Source organism: Myodes glareolus, chromosome 10, assembly GCF_982192425.1.
Source record: "Myodes glareolus chromosome 10, mMyoGla1.1, whole genome shotgun sequence".
Classification (NCBI taxonomy): domain Eukaryota; kingdom Metazoa; phylum Chordata; class Mammalia; order Rodentia; family Cricetidae; genus Myodes; species Myodes glareolus.
In genome coordinates, this window is record NC_142035.1 from 57,518,545 (window position 1) to 57,535,355 (window position 16,811).

The 16,811-nt window shown below is 39.2% G+C and overlaps 1 protein-coding gene across 3 annotated transcripts in view; it reads right to left on the reverse strand.

Annotated features, from left to right (window-relative positions):
* Tubgcp4 (tubulin gamma complex component 4) overlaps window positions 1-16,811 on the reverse strand; it is a 38,550-nt gene that overhangs the window by 11,667 nt on the left and 10,072 nt on the right. For all 3 annotated transcript variants that reach the window (XM_087911264.1, XM_087911263.1, XM_087911265.1), the window contains exons 7-9: window positions 8,537-8,738; window positions 5,736-5,901; window positions 5,252-5,376 (exon numbers count right to left, since the gene is read on the reverse strand). In XM_087911264.1, coding sequence (XP_087767390.1) covers window positions 5,252-5,376; window positions 5,736-5,901; window positions 8,537-8,738 — 493 coding nt within the window. The remainder of the gene's footprint in view (window positions 1-5,251; window positions 5,377-5,735; window positions 5,902-8,536; window positions 8,739-16,811) is intronic.

Consider the following 16,811-nt stretch of genomic DNA (forward strand, 5'->3'; position numbering starts at 1 on the left):
CTCTGCCTCCAGGGTGCTGGGATTAAATGCAATACCACCACCTGCCCTTCTTGATCACGATTTATGAAAAGTAAAAAGAGACCTGGGCTTAGTGGCCCCTGCTTGTCATTCCAGCACTGGGAGGCTGTAGCAGGAGGATGTTCACCAAATTCCAGGCCAACCTTGTTTATGCAGCAAAATCCTTTTTTTTTTTTTAAAAAAAAAAAAAGATTGGAGAGACAGCTTAGCAGTTAAAGAGTACTACTGGTCTTCCAGTGGACATGGGTTTGACTCCCAGCACCCACAAGGTGGCTCACAACAATCCATAACCCCAATTCCTGGGAATCTAGCACCCTTGTCTGGCCTCCGAGGACACCAGGTGGGTGGGCATGTGATGCACAGATATACATGCAGGCATAACACCCAGATATGTAAGAAAAAAACCACACAACTCATACATGCATTGAAATACTACATGAAAGGCTGGAGAGATAGCGGCTTAGTAGTTAAAAAGCACTGACCCAGGTTTAATTCCCAGCACCCACCTGGCAGCTCACAACTGTCTGTAATTCTGGTACCCGTGAGAAAACACAATTGCGCATAAAATAAAAATAAATAAAGCCCCGAATACTACATAATTTTCCATATATACATAATTTGTTTTTAGTGTTTAAATTAGTATATCTTAATATTTAAATAAGAAAAAAGAAAGACAAGTAAAAATGACCTAAAGAATTTATAAATTAAGGGAAAATGAGAAACAAAAGCTTGCTCTAATTAGTTTATTAATCTTAATAAAAGCCTAAAAAGATGAAACAATAATGAGGAAAATGGGGGCTAGTGAGATGGCTCAGTGAAGAAAGCGAGCTAAGCAAGCACCAGGACCCGAGCTCACTGGGTACAGTGCTCATGCCTACAGCCGGTGCTGGGAAACAGCCACTCAGTAGGGCCTAATGGAGAAGAACCCTTGGTTTTGTGGGAGACGCAGTCCTAAAAAGTAAGGTGGAGAGTGAAAACAGAAGACATCAGAGGCTGATCTGTGGGGTGCATGTATGTGTGCACATACAGGCAACATAAATACATATACCACAAACACACAAAATAATTTTTAAAAGACAAAATTTGAATAAACAAAACATAATTCAGACAAGTAAGTATTTTAAAAATTAAATCTACCTGAAATAGTTAAGTGCTGTAGAATATCAAAATCGTTACACACTGCTGCTGTGAGCACCAGCCTTCAGAAGCCCAGGGATTGAAGTCCACGGAGTCAGGACTTTCCTATCTGAGGGAGTAAAATCTAATTCTCTGGGGCCAGGGAAAAAGGGAAACACACACACATATCTCAAACACATCCGGATCTCACCTGGGGTGCTAATGAATGGCAAGCCTTCAGCAGGTCTGAGAAACTGAAAAGATGCAGAGCAGAACTACTGGACAGACAGACACATGAGGACTTTTCTGACGGCCAAGGATGAGTTTTTATTTTATTATTCTTTTTGTTGCTTGTTCTACTCTACTCTTTTTTTAAAAAAAATATTTATTTATTATGTATACAATATTCTGTCTGTGTGTATGCCTGCAGGCCAGAAGAGGGCACCAGACCTCATTACAGATGGTTGTGAGCCACCATGTGGTTGCTGGGAACTGAACTCAGGACCTTTGGAAGAGCAGGCAATGCTCTTAACCACAGAGATTAGCCACAGAGCCATCTCTCCAGCCCTCTACTCTACTCTTTTTCTGTTCTGTTCTTCTACCCTGGTATTTCTCTTCTCTCTCTCTCTAGATGTCTTCCTTCTACATCTTTCCTGGTGTTTTCCTTCTCTCATGTCTTTATTTTCTCCCTTACAGCTTCTCTTCCCCAGCAAAATCTTTCAAGCAATATAAAAATTACAATGTGGTTACATTCTATTTTCAAGTGAATGATTACAATAAATACAAGTGAAAAACAGTGTTTTCCATATCTCTTACATGAGTGAACATTTTAGGCATTACAAATTTTTTCAAGAACCCACATACAGGGCTGGAGAGATGGCTCAGTGGTTAAGAGCATTGCCTGCTCTTCCAGAGGTCCTGAGTTCAATTCCCAGCAACCACATGGTGGCTCACAACCATCTGTAATGAGGTCTGGTGCCCTCTTCTGGCCTGCAGACATACACACAGACAGAATATTGTATACATGATAAATAAATAAATATTTTAAAAAAAAGGAACCCACATACATTCATACTGAATCAACTTGTTACAGATTAACATGTAAGCAAGCAAAGTATTTTTCTCAGCTAGTTCTTTTGCTGGGAGGCTGCATTTAAAAAAAGAATCAATCAAGAAATCTTTAAAGAATTACAAATTTAAACTTTTTTTTTTTTTTTTAAGTTTTTCGAGACAGGGAGCCTGTCCTGGAACTAGCTCTTGTAGACCAGGCTTGCCTTGAACTCACAGAAATCTGCCTTACTCTGCCTCCCAAGTGCTGGGATTAAAGACATACATTACCACTGCCTGGCTACAAATCTAAACTTTAATATATGAAAAATAATCAGTCATATTTACTTTAAATCCTCAGGATGGAGACCCACTCATTAACAGTTTTTACATCAAGCAGCTCTGGGCAGAAATGGGTACAAGGAATTAATCAACATTTTTGATCACCAACCCATCCTAGCAAGAAAGGTTTGTCAGCAATAGCCAGGCTGTCATTGTTCTTGTTTCTTGACCTCAACGAGTCCCTCGCTCAACTATGTGCTTTTCTAAATTTTAAATTGTTCCCCAAGATTTTTCCATTGCAAAGCCACTAACAAAAACACTTTAACCTAACTTTACTAACAATTCTTTCTAAGTGTGGTGCTTAAATCATTAATCTGCTTCAGCAGCACTGCTTGGAAAAAACTCCATCACTGTCACTGTAAGTACCAGAACTTAGAGTGAGGGGCTAGAAACGCCCTGAGAGCCTTCATACAACCTATAGATTATGAGGGATGTGGTGACCACAACAGCTATGCTCAACAGCAGCATGAGGTCTCCAGGGCTCACTCAGACATGGCTTTGCCAACCACCCAGCCCAGCCATGTTTCAGAGTTCCTGTCCTGCCTGTTGGTCCCTTCATATGGGCCCCCAAAGTTGAAAGAAGAAATTTTATGGTAAATTTAGTTTCAAACCTACTCAACTGGTAAAGTTTTTCTTCCTGAAGAAAGCCAAGCTTAGATCACTTTTTAGAGAGGTTCAAACTTTCAGTAACAATTCCTAATATTAACTTCCTAACAACAACAAAGGAACAGGACAGATAACAGTCTGCAGCTGATAAAACTGAGCATCCCTCAAGATAAAAACTGTCGAGTAGGAAGAGAATTCTTTAACAAACTTCTGCTCTAAAAGCCTACAGTAAATGTCATAGCAATGCAGTAACCATTTGCATAATCTCTAGGAGTCAAGAAATCAGAGACATCCATTATCACCTCTATCGTTTGACACAATTTATACAAACAAAGCCATGCTGACTAATGCATCATTAAAGATTTTAGATGAAAAGAAGCAACAGTGTAGGGGGAAAAGGTTGAGACACTGGAGGAATTATTATAAAACATTATGTTCAGATGATGTCATCTTTAATATATTTTAAAAATATTGGGCTGGAGAGATGGCTCAGAGGTTAAGAGCACTGGCTGCTCTTCCAGAGGTTCTGAGTTCAATTCCCAGCACCCACATGGTGTCTCACAATCATCTATAATGAGATCTGGTGCCTTCTTTTGGCATGTAGGCACACATGCAGACAGAACTCTGAATACAAAATACATAAATAAATCTTTAAAAAAAAGTTATAGAATGTCAGGCGGTGTTGGCACATGCCTTTATTCCAGCACTTGGGAGGTAGAGATAGGTGGCTCTTTGTGAGTTTGAAGCCAGCCTGGTCTACAGAGTGAATTCAAGGATAGCTAGGGCTACAGAGACAAACCATGCCTCAAAAAAACCAACCAACCAACCAACCAAACAAACAAAAAATCAAAACAAAACAAACTATTAACACCTTTCATGTTGCAGAATATTTGTTTAACTATGTAAAGATGTTTGCATTTGTTCAATTACATAAAGATGTGTTGCTGTTTTTACCTTGCCTGTCTACGGCACTTGGCTAGTATAATAAAAAGTTGAATGCCTAATAATGAGGCATAGGCAGGACTTCCGGACAGGGAGAATAAGTAGTAGGAGGAATGTAGGCTGAGGAAAAAAAAAAAGATACCAGGGAGACCCCAGGGGCCAGTCAGCCAGACATGGAAGAAGCAGGAAAGTAGGATATACAGAATGAAAGAAAAGTAAAAAGCCCTGAGGCAAAACATAGATAACTAGAAACAGGTTAAATGAAGCTAAAAGAGCTAATGGGACAAGCCTAAGCTAAGGCCAAGCATTCATAATTAATAATAAGTTTCCATGTCTTTATTTGGAAGCTGGTTGGCAGCCCAAAGAAAAGTCCAACTACACCCAAGTTGAGAATCTGTAAGATTACCATCAATAAATTAGCACTGCTATTTCTCCAAATAAACAACAATCTGAAGATGTAACTAAAACAAAAACTCTTACATACACACAAATTAAAAAACCTTATTGTGAAAATACTAACATATTTACAGTTAAGTACATACATCATAAGCTTTCATCTTGAAGTTCATAATCAACACACCAATATAAGTGCCCTCAGTTCAGGAAGTACTAGCACCTAGAAGCCCTACTCATTCATCCCTTCCTACTTGTCTCAAGTGCTGGACCACTGTGTCTGCTTGGCTTTTCTCCTAAAATTCCTGAATACAAGTGAAATACATGGCTGATATTAAAACACAACACACACACACACACACACACACACACTTTTCATCATCCAAACTCATGAATGCTAGAAATTATAAGTAAAGCTTCCCTGTTAGTCAATTAAATTAGTAATTGAAACAAACCTGCAGAAGGGTGAGTTCTACTTCTATTTTAAAAACAAAGGGAGTTTTTATTTATTTTCTATGTAAGGGTGTTTGCCTACATGTGTATCTGTATACAACATGTCTGCCTAGTGCCTGTGGGGGTCAGAAGAGAGCATGGATCCCCTGGAACTGGAATTACAGATGGTTGTGAGCTACTATGTGGGTCCTGGGAATCAAACCTGAGTTGAATCCAGTGCTCTTAACCACTGAGCCATTTCTGCAGCCCCACAGAGAGCTTTCTCTTTTTTCAACTTCTTGTCCTTTACTTCTCTCTAAACTCATTTCTTCTGGAACAATATTAGAAGACAAACCTCAGCCACAGTGCTACGAATTCGATCCACCACCTGCTCAAAATCCACAAGGCTGAAGAGTGGCTGCTGCTTGAGCCGATGCAGTTCTGCAGCAAAAGTGTCCTCCTGGTTCTTCAAGATAGAGCCTGTGGGGTACAAAGGTGCTCCTGTCACACAGGAGTCATTAGACAGGGTGGCGGGCCACAGCTGCCATGGCAGTCACTCTAGCCCAGCATGCTCTGGGTCAGTGCTGCAGATGAGGAGCCTCTGAGGATGTGGCCAGCAGAACAAGGGGATTCTTTTCTTAAGGTGTTCCTTTTTTTTCCCATTTTTTAAAATTAGTGTTTTATCTGTATGCATGTCTGTGTGAGGGTGTTGGATCCCACAGTTACAGACAGTTGTGAGCTGCCATGTGGGTGCTGGGAATTGAACCTGGGTCTCCTGAAAGAGCAACCAGTGCTCTGAACCACTGAGCTACCTCTCCAGCCCCATAGGGGATTCTTACCTTTCCTCGTCAGGTTCACATTTTGATTCTCAAACATCTGAACAGATTCTCCAACAAAGAGGATTTTTTCAGCAACCCTCACTGGAATGTAGGATGGTAAAATCTCCATCCGCAGGGAAAACTGCTTCAGAGACGGGGCCAGCATGTTCTCTTCCTCAATTAGGCGCTAGTCAAGGAAACAACCTGTCACATGAAGTATGACGATAGATCTTAGCTCCTCCAACCCATGATCTATGTTACTGGCAAGCAGGGTTTAAATCTGAAGTTGTACAATTCTTTTTTTTAAAAAAATATTTATTTATTTATTATGTATACAATATTCTGTCTGTGTGTATGTCTGCAGGCCAGAAGAGGGCACCAGACCTCATTACAGATGGTTGTGAGCCACCATGTGGTTGCCAGGGAATTGAACTCAGGACCTTTGGAAGAGCAGGCAATGCTCTTAACCACTGAGCCATCTCTCCAGCCTAAGTTGTACAATTCTTAAATCACAGCTCTGGAAATGTTCTCCATTTTCATGGAGAACAGTGGCATGATGGAAAGCACTGAATTTGGGTTTTTGTATTTTGTTTTTAATTTACTTTTGTGTACACAATGCGTGTCAGTGTGACATGGGCCAGAGCGTATGTGTGGAGGCCAGAGGACAACTGCAGGTGTCGGTCCTCACCTCCTTTCTTGAGACCAAGATCTCCTTGTTCTGCTGTGATGCCAAGCTAGCTAGCCTTCAGACTTCCAGGGATTCTCGTTTCTGCCTTCCATCTCACTGCAGGAGCACTGAGATTACAGGTGTTCACACTAGAGCATCTGGCTCTAACATGGATTTTGGGAATTTGAACTCAGGTCCTCACACTTGCAGAAGCACTTTGACCTATGGAGTCAATCCTCAGCTTAGCACTGTTTTTAAATATAAAGCTTTACTACTGTGTCAGGTGGGCAGATGCTAAGCTTCCTCATTTGCACAGTTCCATAACTTGGTTGTAATTCTCCAGGTCTCATGTGTGTGTGTTCGCTGTCAAGACCTATCTCAGACTCTTCTCTCTTGATCTACATTTTTCAGAGAAGCATCTTATGTGGCTTCACTGGGCAGCTTAGCAGGTTGTTTTAACAGGCCTGAAACTATAAATGCTGTGGACCTTCTACTAGACACTGTACAGAGAACCTCTTGCAGCTTCCTGTGGGCTGCAGAGTAAACACTTCTAAACTGCTGCTGATTACTCCATGCTTAGCTTCAGAGCAAGCTATACTAGTCTTCCAGGCTGAGCCCACTGGACATGTCCCACAGGCTCCTTAAGCTCAATACATCTCATATTAGTCCTTGAGCTGGGAATATAGCTCAAAGGCAGAGCACTTGCTTGGCCTCAGGTTTGAGCCCACAAACACCAGCAATACACATTGCCTGTCATCACTATCCACTTAGCACCTAACTGCTAAAGGCTAATTAATAATTAATTATAATTATAAAAATAATTAATAATAATTGACTCACGGCCAATCTCTAAAGGGCTATGGATTCCATTTTCTAAACACCTCTCAGGCTTCTCTGTCTGCCTCCAAATTCACTGTGTCCATGCTTGGAATGATTATTTTTTTACCCAAGAATCCCCAAGCCTCTATTAACTAGTCTATTTGCCTCTGTTCTTGATTTTTGTTTTTGTTTTAGAAACAGGGTCTCACTCTGTAACTCAGACTGATTTAGAAATCCCTATGTAGGCTGGGGTGGCTTCAAACTTGGGGTAATTCTTCTGCCCCTGATTCTTGGATGCCAAGATTACTGATATGCAATACCACATCCATCTTTTTATTGTTATTTGGAGCAGGGAGAGACAGGGTCTCACTTATTCTGTCAGCCAGGCAGGCCTTAAAATAATGGTGCTCCCTCTGCTTTAGCCTGTCCTATAAGGAACTGATATGCACCACCATGCTAAGCTTCTGATCTTAGTTTTTAAGAAATGGTTCCCACATATCACCTAAAATGACATATCATAAAGGCTGTCACTCTTGTCCTGAAATTATCCAATTGCTCACACTTAGCACTTTTCACATTCAGTCTAAACTCTTTGTACACAAGGACTCTCAGGATTTTGCTACTGATTCACTCAGCACCTTCATCTACTGCCATCTCCCTTAATCCTCTACCATACACACCAAATACTTTATTTAGCTTTACCTGACCATTTCAGCTGAGATTCAAATGGTTCTTCCAATGAGCCTTGTTCTTAATAGCCTTTACCATTATACACAATCCCTGGACATGCTGTGACCTGTCTTACCAAACTGCAATTTAGAAATACTGAAAAGTCCTCTCTAGTTTTAAAACCTTACTTCAGGATCTTTGAATAGCTACACTCTTTGGCAGAGCATGTGGTAACTATGATGTAACTGCCTACTTTTCTCTATTTCCCATCAAATTATACACTTCTTAAGGATAAGAACGACATTTGTCTCTGTAGTTGGGTACCTGTAAGAGTGCCCTGCACATAACAGACATTCAATGAATCTAACAAGGGAAATGAGCCAACAGATGAACAAATGAATATGGACATACAAGACTCTGAGGAGTCTATAACTCCACGCCACATGAAAAGCTACAGGGTAGTTCATATTTGCAGAGATAAACTTATCACTATATTTGTAAATGCACGTAATGTAGAAAGAAAAAATAAGGATTTCGAAATCACTTTCTATATTTTGTAGTCTCTAACTAGGAGAAAGCCCAGTGTTTCTAAGTGATCCATTCATGGCAGGCAGTCAGCAGGTGTCTCTAAATAGTGCCTGCCCTGGGCTTCCTGCTGTGCCCTCACCAGGTCCTGCAGTTCTCGCAACTGTTTTCCCGTCAGTCCTCCGATACCCAGATCCTCTTCATCCTCTTCCGCCTGGGCACTCACATTACCGGAAGATGGACCCTGTTTTATGAAGAACTCATCATGCTGGTCCAAAAGGAGTCCGTGGAGCATCCAGGCTGAGAGCTGTTTATACATGACTCCATGGCAGACAGCCAGGATTCTGAGGAGAGAAGGAAGCGAGAGCTTACCATTACCAGTCCACTTAAAAGAATACCAAGCACTGCCAGAGATCATGCTTGAAATTCTGAGAGGACAGACAAAAGCTTGAGAGTGTGGTGAGTCACGGGGAAAACAAGGTAAAAATAACTTCGCTAATTTAATTGCCAACAGACAGATTGATTAAGTCCAACCTGTACTACATACTTGATTAAGCTCAGGAAATGTTCTTTTAGGACAAAAATTTTGTTCTTTGTCGAAGTTTCAAAAGTGATGAGTCTTATAGAAGTGGATGTAATGCAGTCACATTTTGCTTAAAACAGCCTTGAATTTATATTCTTCTTCGAACATTATAAGGAAAAAGATTCAATATGTGAGTACCAAGTTGACAGAATAATGTAATAACTCAATAAAATGCAGAAATCAAAATAAAATGCAGGAAGATAGTTGGAGAATGGACACTGAGAGGTTTGACAGGCAGCCAGCATAAAAGAAAACACAGTTACAGTCAAGACAGTGTATCTATCTCCAGAAGAGCCCACCACAGCAGGCCCTGAGTACCGCAGCATACGTGGAACACAAGACAAAGATCTGAAAACAGCCTTTATGAATATGATACCTATGAAAACACAGACAAACAGTGGAAGGAAACAAATAAAACCATGCAAGACAAGAAAGTGGATAGAATAAAAAAAATTGAAGAAAATCTAGAAATGAAAAATTTATGAACTCAAACAGGAACCTTAGAGGCAAGTCTCAGCAACCGAATACAAGAGATGGAAGACAGAATCTCAGGCATTGAAGACATAAGATAAGAAATAAATATCTTGGGGGCTGGAGAGATGGCTCAGTGGTTAAGAGCATTGCCTGCTCTTCCAAAGGTCCTGAGTTCAATTCCCGGCAACCACATGGTGACTCACAATCATCTGTAATGAGGTCTGGTGCCCTCTTCTGGCCTGCATACATGCAGAAAGAATATTGTATACATAATAAATGAATAAATAAATATAAAAAAAGAAAAAGAAATAAATATCTTGGTCAAAGAAAATGTTAAATTTAAAAACTTCTAGCATAAAACATCCAGCAATCTGGGAAACCATGAAGAAGTCAAATCTAAGAATAATAGGAACAGAGGAAGGGAAAGGCACAGAAAATCTATTTTCAACAAAATTATAGAAGAAAATTTCCCTAACGTAAAGAAGGAGGTGCCCATCAAGGTATAAGAAATATACAGACAGCAGGCTCATGCCATTAATCCCAGCACCCACGAGGTAGAAGCAGGTGAATCTCTGTTGAGTTCACGGCCAGTCTGGTCTACAGAGTGTGTTCCAGGACAGCCAGGTTTATACAGAGAAACCCTGTCTCAAAACAACAAGAAAAAATACAAGCAACAACAACAACAAGACAACAACAAAAAGTATACAGAACACCAAACAGACTAAAAAAGTTTACTCTGCACACAATAATCAAAACACTAAACACACAGAACAAAGAAATATTAAAAGCTACAAGAGAAACAGAACAAGTAACTTATAAAGGCAGACCTGTTAGAATTACGCCTGACTTCTCAAAGGAGACTCTAAAAGGCAGAAGGGCCTGGGAAGACTTGTATATATCCAAAGAAAACACAGATGCTAGCCCAGACTACTATGCCAAGCAAAACATTCAATCACCATAGATAGAGGGAAAAAACTTACCAATTTAAACAGTATCTACCTACAAATCCTGTCTTATAGACAGAGCGAGGAGGAAAAACTCCAACCTAGAGGTTAACAACACCCAAGAAGACACAAGGAATAAATAATTACAAACAACAAATTGAAAGAGGGGAAACACCTACCCACGCCCACTGCCATAAATAAACAAATTCTATTCATTGATAATCTCTCAACATCAGTGGTCTCAATTCCTCAACAAAAAGACAGATTACCAGAACAGATATGCAAACAGGATCAATCCTTCTACTGAACCCAAGAAACACACCTTAACATCAAAGACAGACATCTAAGGGTAAAAGGATGGGAAAAGCTATTCCAAGCAAGTAGACCTAAGAAGCAAGCTGGTGTGGCCATTTTAATATCTGACAAAATAGACTTCAAACCAAAACTAATCAGAAGACAGGGAAGGACACTAAGTACTCTTCAAACAATAACTCTACCAAGAAGACACTGCGATTCTTAACATCTATGAACCAAACACAAGGATACCCAAGTTCATAAAAGAATACTACGGCTTAAGTCACATATTGACTCACACACCAACAGAGGAAAACTTTAATACCCCACTCTTGCCAATAATTGTAAGAAAACCCTGAATCCTATCTGACCACTACAGATTAAAACTGGATATCAACAACAACATAAACAACAGAAAGCTTATTAACTTGTAGAGTCTGAACAACTCACTAGTGAATGAAAAATGGGTCAAGAAAGAAATTAGAGATCTTGTAGAATTGAAATAAAAATGAATACACAACACATCCAAACTTATGGGACACAAGGTGGTTCTAAGAGGCAAGTTCACAGTTTTTAGAACCTACATTAAAAAACTGGAGAGATCACATACTAGTAACATAATAGCACAGCTGAAAGCTCTAGAGCAGCGGTTCTCACCCTTCCTAATTCTGAGACCCTTTAATACAGTTCCTCATGCTGTGGTGACTCCAAACCATTATTTTTGTTGCTACTTCATAATTAATTTTGCTACTGTTATGAACTGTAGTGCAAATATCTGATATGCAGGATATCTGACATGAGACTCCTGTAAAAGGGTTATTTGAACTCCCAACTGTCAGGTTGAGAACCACTGCTCTAAAACAAAAACAAACAACAAACAAAAAAAGAAACCACATTTAAAAGTAGACAGCAAGAAATAATCATACCTAGGATGAAATCAATGAAACAGAAACAAACAAAAACAATATAAAGAGTCAATGAAACAAAGAGTTGGTTATTTGAAAAAATAATCTTAAGATTTACAAACTCTTATCCAAATTAACTAAAAGGCAGAAAGATAATATCCAAATTAATAAAATTAGAAATGAAAAGGGGGACATAACAACAGACACTGGGGAAATCCAGATAACCATAAAGCCATATTTTAAAAACCTGTAATCCACTAAATTAGGAAATCTAAAAGAAATGGATAATTTTCTCAACACAAAACATTTACTAAAGTTAAATCAAGATCAGATAAGCAATTTAAACAGACCAATAATCACTAATGAAATAGAAACAATTATTAAAATTCTTCCAAACAAAAAACAGCCTAGAGACAGATGATTTTAGCAAAGAATTCTACCAGACTTTCAAAGAGTTCATGTCAACAATATTCAAATTATTCTATAAAACAGAAATAGAAGGAACATTGCCAAAATTTCCTTCTATTCAGTTAAGCAGGCCATGTTTAACTGATATCCAAAACACATAAAGACCCAACAAAGAAAGAGAATTACAGACCAATTTCCCTTATAAATATAGATTTTAAAATTCTCAATAAAATACTTGAAAAAAGAATCCAAGATCACATTAAAGATTATCCACCATGATCAAGTAGGCTTCATCCCAGAGATGCAGGGATGGTTTAACATACATAAATTGATAAATGTAGCTACTATATAAACAAACTGAAAGACAAAAACCACATGATCATCTCATTAGATGCAGAAAAGGCCTTTGACAAAATCCAACATCCCTTCATGATAAAACTCCTGGAGAGAAAAGGAATATAAGGGACATACTTAACATAATACAGGCAGTTTACAGCAAGCCCACAGCAAACATCAATTTAAATGGAGAGAAATTCAAAGCAATTCCCCTAAAATCAGAAAAAGACAAGGTTGTCCACTTTGCATACCTATTCATTACTGTACCCGAAATCTTAGCTAGAGTGCTGGAAGGCCCTGCTGTTCAGAGGCCGCAGTCTACCACAGCCTGGCAGCTTTCTCTAAACTCAGCAATATGGAGCAACCCCCCCCCACAGAGCCCCCTGCAAACGCTCCCACTGATGACCCACATGGTAATTAGACAAGGGCTCAAGTCATTTTGATAGGACCCTACTGCCACATACGAAAAGCCTCGCTATAGCAGAGTGCCACTTAATGCAATTAATTAGGGCACTTAATTAGGGTTTGTGCCTAGGCTTCTCAATCCTTTATATTCCTTATACTTTGAAATAAAGTTGAGCTGATTCATTAGAGTCTATCTCACAGAGGGCTGTTTTCATTCATAGCTACAACCATCTTGAACCCTGTTCCCTGCTTGTTTCCTCCACCCTCGTGGGCCAATGCAGCTAACGATCCACAGGAGGAGGAAGCAGAGCCGCACGAGAGCAGTAAGACAACTGGAGATCAGCTGGAAGAGGAAAGGTCGAAGTGTCCGTACTTTCAGATAGTGTGACAGCACGCATAAATAGCCGTAAAAATTTTACAGGGAAACTCCTAGAATTGATAAACACGTGTAGTAAAGTAGCTGAATACAAAATTAACTCACAACAATCAGTAACCCTCCTATATACAAATGACAAATGGACTGAGAATGAAACCAGGGAAGCAACACCCTTCACAATAGCCTTAAATAATATAAAATATCTTTGGTAACTCTAATCAAGCAAGTGAAAGATTTATACAATAAAAACTTTAAGACACTGAAGAAATTGAAGATATCAGAAGATGGTAAGATATCCCATGCTCATTGAAGTAATAGTAATATAGTAAAACTGGCTTTCCTACCAAAAGCAATCAGATTCAGTGCAATTCCTATCAAAATTCCAGTCCAGTTCTTCACAGACCTTGAAAGAATAATATTCAATTTCATTTGCAAAAACAAGCAAATAAACAAAATCACAGGATAGCTAAAACAGTCCTGAATAATAAAAGAGCTATCACCATCCCAACTTTAAGTTGTACTACAGAGATATAGTAATAAAAACAATTTTGTATTGGCACAGTGACAGACATAATGATCACTGGTATCACTTAAAGACCCAGACATAAATCCCTGTACCATTGGACACCTGATTTTTGACTTAAAAAAAAAAGTAAAAAATACACACTGAAAAAAAATAAGACAGCATCTTCAACAAATACTGCTGGTCAAACTGGATGGCTTCATGTAATAGGATCCAAATACCCATAAGTCACCCTGTACAAAATTCAAGTCCAAGTGGATCACAGACCTCAAAAGAAATCCAGATACACTGAACATGACAGTAAAGTGAGAAATAACCTTGAACTCATTAGCACAGAAAGACTTTCTGAACAGAGCACTGTTAGCACAGGCACTAAGATCAATAGGAAACTTAACAGTTTCCACATGGCAAAGGATAGCATTATTTGGACAAAGTAGTAACCTACAGAACGGGAAAAGATTTTTACCAACTATACATCTGATAGAGAGCTAACATCCAAAATATATGAATATATGAAGAACACCCCCCCATCTATATATTAAGAAGCTTCTACTGTATTAGGTAGAATATATTAGTATATGTGTGTGTGTGTGTGTGTACATATAAAGGAGATCTAAGTGAAATTGTTATATATTGGGGGAGAGAAACATCTCTTGTCACCAAATAAAGCTTTTAGTACTAGAACTGGGTTACATCTAATTGAGTCATTGGCCAAAAGGGTCCCAGGTTGTTACCAAGACTATAGGTTGCTCACTACAAATTGATAGCAAGTTTCCATTGCTGAAGACAACACCTATACAACCCACTGAAGATGTAGAAGTCAAGCTGGTGCCTACATAAAGAAGAAAGGGAAGGGGTGTGAAAGGCCTCAGAATCCATCTACCACAATTTTGTAAAGAATGCTTGTCTATTGCTATAAAGAGACACCATGACCATGGCAACTCATGGTTTGTTTGTGTTTTTTTCGAGACGGGGGTTTCTCTGCATAATTTTGAAGCCTGTCCTGGAACTCACTCTGTAGACCAGTCTGTCCTTGAATTCAGAGATCCGCCTGCCTCTGCCTCCTGAGTGCTGGGATTAAAGGCATGTTCCACCATTGTCCAGCCATGGTGACTCTTATAAAGCAAAACATTTAATTGGGTGGCTTACAGTTAAGAGGTACAGTTCATTATTATCATGGTGAATTATTGCAGCATGCAGGAAAACATGGTGCTGAAGAAGTATTTGAGAGTCTCTCATTTTGCAGGCAAAAGGAAGTGAACTGAGACACTGGGCATGGCTTGAGCATATATAAGACCTCAAAACCCACCTCCACAGTGACACACTTCCTCCAACAAGGCCATACCTCCTAATAGTGCCACTCTGGTGCAGGAGAATTGTCTGTATTGTCAATCATATTTTAAATAAATGCTGATTGGCCAGGCAGGAAGTATAGGTGGGTCAACCAGACAGGAAGTAGAAGCAGAGCAATGAGAACAGGAGAATTCTGGGAAAGAGGAAGCCCATTCCTCGCATTCCTGCCAAGATCACCGAAGAAGCAAGATGTAACCTGCCTGGCTGAGAAAGGTACTGAGCCATGTGGCTAACAAAGATAAGAATAATGGGTTAATAGAACTTATAAGAGCTAGCAAGAAGCCTGAGCTAATGGGTCAATCAGTTTATAATCTTATGGAGACCTCTGTGTAATTTTTCTCTGGGACTAAACGGCTGGGGGACCAGGTGGGACCCGGCTCTTTCATATTACACCACTCCCTTTGAGGGTCATTTTCTTTCAAACTACCATAAAAAAGCTATACTTGCTTTTTTAACCATGAGGAAAATGAAATAATATATGAGCAGTCTTTGATCAGACTCTATGTTTTTCTTGAAAGGATGACAATGGAACCCAGGGCCCATAATAGACAGGCATTCTACTACTAAATTACATATCCCAAACCCCTCTTTTTATATTTTTATACATATGACAAATACAATTTGACATCATTTTTCATCATTATAAATTATTTTATATATTATTTTGTTATTTACAATTTTAATAACCATAGTCTTTTAAGTGAATATTTAACTTAAAAATTTTTAATTACATTTATGTATTCGTATGTGTGTGTGTACATGTGTGCTGGCATGCCTTTACCTTGTACCTATGAGGAGGTCAGAGCACAATTTGCAGTGGTTCCATGTCTCTATCATATGATCCAGTGACAGAACGTAGGTTGTCAGGCTTGGCAGTCAACACCTTTATCAGAAGATCTATCTAACAGCCCTAGGTTTCCTTATACTCCTGAAAATTTTTCTAATTCCCTGGTAGACAATACAGCAGCAAGTATGCTTGTGAATAATTTTCTTCTTTTACATAATTTTCCTACTGGGCTGGGGAGATAGTTCAGTGGGTAAGAGCACTTACTAGGCAAGCACAGGACTTGAGAGTTTTAATTCTCTACACCTATGTATAACCTGTGCATGACTATACCCCAACATTGGGGAACAGAGACAGGCAGATTCTGTGAGTTCATTGGTCAGTCAGGCTCAGTGAGAAAACCTGTTTTAAGGGAATAAATTGGACAGTGACAGCCAGACACTAGATATTCTCCAATATTCTCTTAGGGCACATGTACCTGTACAAACATGTATATAAATGCAGAGACTAAATTAATACTTTTGTTATAATAAAATTTCTAAGTGTGCAACAGTATAGGATATAAAGTATAAAAATTGAAGGATTTTGATGTGAAAAATACTGGCTACTCTTCTTTCCCACACCACCACTTTATCTGCCCCTCCCCCTTCTTTCCTCTCCCCTTCCTTCCCTTCCTCTCTTTTACCTTCTTAGCTTTCAACCCAGGCCTCTTTAAACTTTCCACATACCTGAGAATGATCTTGAGCTCCTAATCTTCCTGCTTCTACCTTCTAAGTACTGTGATTATAGGCATATACCACTATGTCTAGTGAATCCTAGGGCTTTTCTGTGTGTACATATGAGGTATGTGTGCATATACATGTGTGTGTATATGGGGTGTGTGTGTATGGCATGTGTGTATGCACATGTGTGTATATACAGGGTGTGTGTGTATGTATGTGTGTATATATGGGATATGTGTATATATAAATGTGTGTATATATGGGGTACGTGTGTGTATGTGCTCTTTAGTGGATGCTAGGGATCCACTGA